At 67.1% G+C, this 5,492-nt stretch overlaps 2 protein-coding genes across 2 annotated transcripts in view; one reads left to right on the top strand and one right to left on the bottom strand.

Moving 5' to 3' along the window:
- The window catches only part of H696_01216 (hypothetical protein), a gene marked incomplete at its 5' end in the record, with an annotated part of 2,397 nt that extends 2,073 nt beyond the window's left edge, over positions 1 to 324 (bottom strand). Inside the window, one exon of the mRNA XM_009495101.1 lies at positions 174 to 324. Within this exon, the coding sequence (XP_009493376.1) occupies positions 174 to 324 (151 nt within the window). The remainder of the gene's footprint in view (positions 1 to 173) is intronic.
- Positions 325 to 1,789: 1,465 nt separating this feature from the next.
- On the top strand, positions 1,790 to 5,070 carry H696_01215 (methylmalonyl-CoA mutase, mitochondrial). Its single transcript, XM_009495100.1, has 5 exons — positions 1,790 to 1,931; positions 2,078 to 2,487; positions 2,585 to 2,663; positions 2,821 to 3,060; positions 3,237 to 5,070. Exons 1-5 carry the CDS (start codon positions 1,845 to 1,847, stop codon positions 4,788 to 4,790), a joined length of 2,370 nt encoding a protein of 789 aa, XP_009493375.1. The 5' UTR covers positions 1,790 to 1,844; the 3' UTR covers positions 4,791 to 5,070.
- The last annotated feature ends 422 nt before the right edge of the window (positions 5,071 to 5,492 follow it).

The following is a 5,492-nucleotide window of genomic DNA, read 5'->3' as shown; positions in this document are numbered from 1 at the left end:
GGGGGGGGGGGGGGGGGGGGGGGGGGGGGGGGGGGGGGGGGGGGGGGGGGGGGGGGGGGGGGGGGGGGGAGCGGGAGTGGCAAGCGAGGAAGGGAAGAAGGAATGAGTATGTGCGTAGAGTGGGCAAGGAGCGAGGGCGAGAAGCGGGAAGAGAAGGACACCGAGGAGCATACCGGCGAGGACGGCCCAGGCGTCGACCTGCATGCGCTCGGCCAGCTTGGCGCGGTGTGCGCCATGCAGGGCGGCCAGGTCAATTTCAAAGGTGCCGGCACCCATGGAGAAAGTGCTGGCAGCGGTGGTGGTGGTGGTGGTGGTGGTGGACATGGTGCGAAGGGAGGAGGAACGGGCAAGGGCGCCGGCGACTGTGCGGAGCTGCTGCTGCAGGCGAAAGGCCATGGAAGGGAGCAGACAAGCTGCTGGCGGGGAAACAGGCAAGAAGTGGGGGGGGGGCAGAGAGAGAGGAGCTGGGTGGGGTGAACCGGCTCAGGAAAGGGGGAGTGATCTCCCCGCTGGCTGCGGGCACGCTTGCCAGGGCGCTGGCACAAATGGAGCGACATCCCAGTCCCCGGGGAGGGGAACGCGGGTATGGGCGCGGGGGCTGTCTGCGTCTCTCGGTCCCCCCCCCCTCTCCCGTTCTCCGGGGAGGAGGGCCTCTGGCCGGGGCTGATCGCCCGAGATCGCCTCTGGGGCGCTGATCTCGAGCCAGCTGCGGGCGTCTGAGGATCCTCCGGGTCTCCGGAGAGGGGGCCAGGGCGGCTGGCCGGCCGGCCGGCCGAGGGGCCAATGGTCTAGTCATCTCACCCGCCGCTGGCAGACCCTGCCAGTCATCCCCGCAAAGGCCGGAGTTCCCTGGAGACCAACAATAACACCGGAAAGGCGCGGCCTCACGCCGGGCATCCCTGCCCCGTCCGAGCCGGGGAAGACAGGCCCGGGGAAGAAGCCGGTCTCGGGCCTCTCTGCCTGTGCGCCGCCGCCGCCGCCGCCGCCGCCGCCGCCGCCGCGACCTGGCCCGGAGCGGCCTGGGAAAAAAAAAAAACACCGGCCAGATGCCGGCCGGCCGGCGCCAGGCACGACCCGGAGCATCGGACTTTGGGGGCCGGCGTGGGAGAATGGCATTTGTGGCTTCCGGATATCTTGTTCTCGCAAATGTCCCCGGGAAATCCGCCAGCAAGGCCGGCCAACCATGACCCAGGGCGTCGTAATCCATCTTGAAAGCCATCCTCCCCTGTCCGCCCACCGAGGCAGAAGAACGGGCGGGGGCCCAGCACGGCAACGCGACCGCGCCGGCCGCACCGGCTCCCCCGCGCCCCCTTGTCGCCGGCTGCCCCGCGCCCGATTGGGGGCCGGTGCGGAGTTTATCGTCCGGACCTTAGCTCATTAGCCGGACCTGCGAGTGAAATGCCAACGGGCGCGGCATGTCCGCCCACCCAGCAGGAGGAAAGACCCCCCCCCCCCCCGCCCCCTTGGCAAATGGAAACCTTTCGGGACTGTCGCGCACGCGCGGTCCCCGGGGGAAAGCAACCCCGGCCGGAGGTGTGGCGGCGCACAGGAGACGGTGTTCCACCAACGCAAAGGAGCCGGGCCTAGGGGGGGGGGGGGTTGTATGTTCCCCTCGTCGCCAGCTGATCCCCCTGTCCTGCCAGGGAGTGCCGGTCAGGGGGGCTCCGGGCGGGGCTGTTTCCGCGTTGCCCCGGCGTTTGGCTGGGGCAGTCTCTCGTCCGGCATCCTGCCCCCCCCCCCCCAAGAGACAGAGCACAACCATCATCCAGTCGGGAGACCCACCACCACCCTCTCTGCCCTTTCTCCGCCCCCTCCCCCCTTTTCTCCCTTTCCAGCCGTCAGCCATGCTGAACGTCGCCGCCCGCTCGATGCGCCTGGCCTCGGCCTCGCGCAGCGCCGGCGCCCTCGCGCCTCATTTTGCCCGCCGGATGGTGCGCCCCCTCTGGCTTGTTTTGCGCGGCTTCTGTCCTCCTTCCCCTTTCCTCCTCCCCCCCCCTCCTCAGCTCCTTTCGCCGGTGCGACTGCTCGTGGCCAAGTCCCCTAACAGCCCGGAATCCCTGTGGAACTCTCCGCCCAGTTCGCCTCCAGTGCCAATGACGCCTCGACCGAGCGTCCCCTCAATGCCGAGTGGTCCAAGATGGCCTCCAAGGAGATGCGCGGTGGCGACCCGAACAACCTCATCTTCCAGACCCCGGAGGGTATCCCCATGCGGCCGGTCTACACGCGGGCCGATCTGCCGGCGTCGGTCTACGGCGCGGCTGGCGCCGACCTGACCCCCGAGCAGATGGCCACCGCTGAGGGCGAGCTCCCCGGTAAGTTCCCCTTCACTCGTGGCCCGTATGCCACCATGTACACGGTTCGCCCCTGGACCGTGCGCCAGTATGCCGGCTTCTCCACCGTCGAGGAGTCCAACGCCTTCTATCGGCGCAACCTGGCCGCCGGCCAGCAGGGTCTGAGTGTGGCCTTCGATCTGGCCACCCACCGCGGGTTCGTCAATCCCCTCCCATATCATCATGGCCATGCATGTGGCATGTGTTCATGCCCGCCTCGAAGTTCCCTTGCCTGCGACTGACCTCCATGCCAGCTATGACTCCGATCATCCTCGTGTGGTGGGTGATGTCGGTATGGCCGGTGTAGCCATCGACTCCGTGGAGGATGTCAAGGTCCGTGGCTCTATATGCATCCGGCGGGGGTGGGCCCACCCGGGAGGAGAAAAAAAAAAGACCCGGCCCACACGCCCACCACTGAAACCTCGCGCGTTCTTCCTGTCCCGTGCTGACCTTTTTTTTTCTCCCCCCCCCCCTCCCCGGGGAATTGCAGATTCTCTTCGATGGCATTCCCCTGAACAAGATGTCCGTTTCGATGACCATGAACGGCGCGGTTCTGCCCATCTTGGCCATGTACATCGTGGCCGCCGAGGAGCAGGGCGCCCGGCTGGATGAGCTGGCTGGTACCGTGCAGAATGACATCCTCAAGGAGTTCATGGTCCGCAACACCTTCATCTACAACCCGGCCATGTCCATGCAGGTGATTGCCGACATTTTCGCCTTCACCTCCAAGGTACGCATTCAGACGGGGCCCATCCTTCGCGACCACCGCCGGGGCAGGGGGCAAGTCACCAACTCCGGACCCGGCGCTCGGGCCACTCACCTATACTCCCCCCCCCCCCCCCCTCCCCATCCACATGATGCGGCATGTGCCCTTGCCTGGCCGGACGCGCGCATCGGCACTTGCAGAACATGCCGAAGTACAACTCCATTTCCATCTCCGGCTACCACATGCAGGAGGCCGGGGCCGACTGTGCCCTGGAGCTGGCCTTCACCATTGCCGATGGCATTGAGTACTGCCGCACCGGTGTCCGTGCCGGTTTGGACATTGATGCCTTTGCGCCGCGGCTGTCGTTCTTCTTCGCCATCGGCATGTCCTTCTACATGGAGATTGCCAAGCTGCGCGCTGCCCGGCGTCTGTGGGCCACCCAGGTGAAGAAGCACTTCTCCCCGAAGAACGAGAAGTCCCTCCTGCTGCGTACCCATTGCCAGACCTCCGGTGTGTCGCTCACCGAGCAGGATCCCCATAACAATGTCATCCGGACCACCATCGAGGCCATGGCCGCCACCCTGGGCGGCACGCAGTCCCTGCACACCAATGCCCTGGATGAGGCCATCGGCCTGCCGACGGTCTTCTCGGCGCGAATTGCCCGTAACACCCAGCTCATCCTCCAGGAGGAGGCCCACATCGCCAAGATCGCCGATCCGTGGGCCGGGTCCTATGCCATGGAGGCCCTGACGGACGAGCTGGTCCGCAAGGCCGAGGCCATCATCGAGGAGGTGGAGTCCCTCGGGGGCATGGCCAAGGCCATTGCCTCCGGCATGCCGAAGCTCCGCATCGAGGAGTCGGCCGCCCGCAAGCAGGCCCGCATCGACTCCGGCCGCGAGGTGGTCGTCGGTGTCAACAAGTACCGTCTGACCGAGGAGGAGACCGAGCTGGTTGATGTGCTGGCCATCGACAATGAGTCGGTTCGCAACAAGCAGGTGGACCGCCTGCAGCGGGTGCGTGCCGAGCGCGATGCCGGCCGCGCGGATGCCGCTCTGGCTGCCCTGGAGGCGGCGGCCGGCCGCCGGCTGGCCCTGGCCGCGGACGACAGCGCCGAGTATGATGCCAATGATGAGGACAACCTGCTGGCTCTGGCCATCGAGGCTGCCCGGGCCCGGTGCACGGTTGGCGAGATTTCCGCGGCCATCGAGCGTGGCGGTGGCGGTCGCTACCAGCCGCCCACGCGCATTCTCAGTGGCGCGTATGCCGACGAGTTCCGCGCCTCGGAGGAGTTGGACATCGCGCGCCAGCGGACCGCCGCCTTCGAGGAGAAGCATGGCCGCCGGCCGCGCCTGCTCGTGGCCAAGATGGGCCAGGATGGCCACGATCGTGGGGCCAAGGTGGTGGCCACCGGTCTGGCCGATCTGGGCTTCGATGTTGATGTCGGGCCGCTGTTCGCCACCCCGGCCGAGGTGGCTCGCCAGGCGGTGGACGCCGATGTCCATGCCATCGGCGTGTCGTCCCAGGCCGCCGGGCACAAGACCCTGGTCCCGGCCCTGGTGAAGGAGCTCCAGGCCCTCGGTGCCCCGCACATCAGCGTCGTGGTGGGCGGTGTCATCCCCATCCAGGACTATGAGTTCCTGCGCCAGCACGGTGTCATTGCCATCTTCGGGCCTGGCACCCGCATTCCCAAGTGTGCGCTCGACATCATGGACGGTCTGGAGAATGTCCTGGCCAAGGAGTCCGCCGGCTTGTAGGCAGATGAAGGGCGCGCCACGCGCGAGTGCGGGAGGGCGGTGGAGGGGGAGGGCGCGCGCGAACGCGAGCGACCGAAGGAGGATCTGTGCCTGTGTCCCTCGGTCATGGATTCCCTTTCTGCTCTCTCTCTCCCTCTCCCTCTCTCCCAAAGATGCATATACGTTTGACGCGCCGCGCCTGCCTTGCTGTGTGCTCCGTCTGGAGGAGCAAGCTGATGCACTTTGCCACCATCATACGCGCACGCACACGCACACACAAATACACCACATTTTCCTGCTACGTGTCCCCAGCTGGCCGTGCTGCCGTCCCCGTCGAGTGCGCACACACACGCATGTGCCCTGCCAAGCATACATGCCGCAGGGCAGGCCGACGCTGGTCCCATCAGAATGGACCCTCCCGGGGATCTGATGACCTCAGATCTCGGGCTCGCCAGGGACCACCAGTTGCCGGCCAGAGGTCGGGGTCCTCGGGGTCACCAGCACACAAGGCAACCCCCCTCCCCCCTTTGTGAGAATCACAACATTGTTTGTTTCACGGGCGGGGGGGGGGGGGGGGGGCAAAAGGCGCTGCTCGATCGCTGCCCAGGCAGAAAGTGCGTCGATACGGGGGTCAGCCGCGATGATCGGCCCGTGCCGGAGGCCTACCGTGGCAGGAGACACGCAGGCAGGGGGACAGGGCCCGGGAGGCCAGCAGGTTGACCT

Source organism: Fonticula alba (genome assembly GCF_000388065.1).
Source record: "Fonticula alba strain ATCC 38817 unplaced genomic scaffold supercont2.2, whole genome shotgun sequence".
NCBI classification, from domain to species: domain Eukaryota; order Rotosphaerida; family Fonticulaceae; genus Fonticula; species Fonticula alba.
Note: the sequence above shows the minus strand (reverse complement) of the source record. Positions and strands in the feature narration are given on the sequence as shown.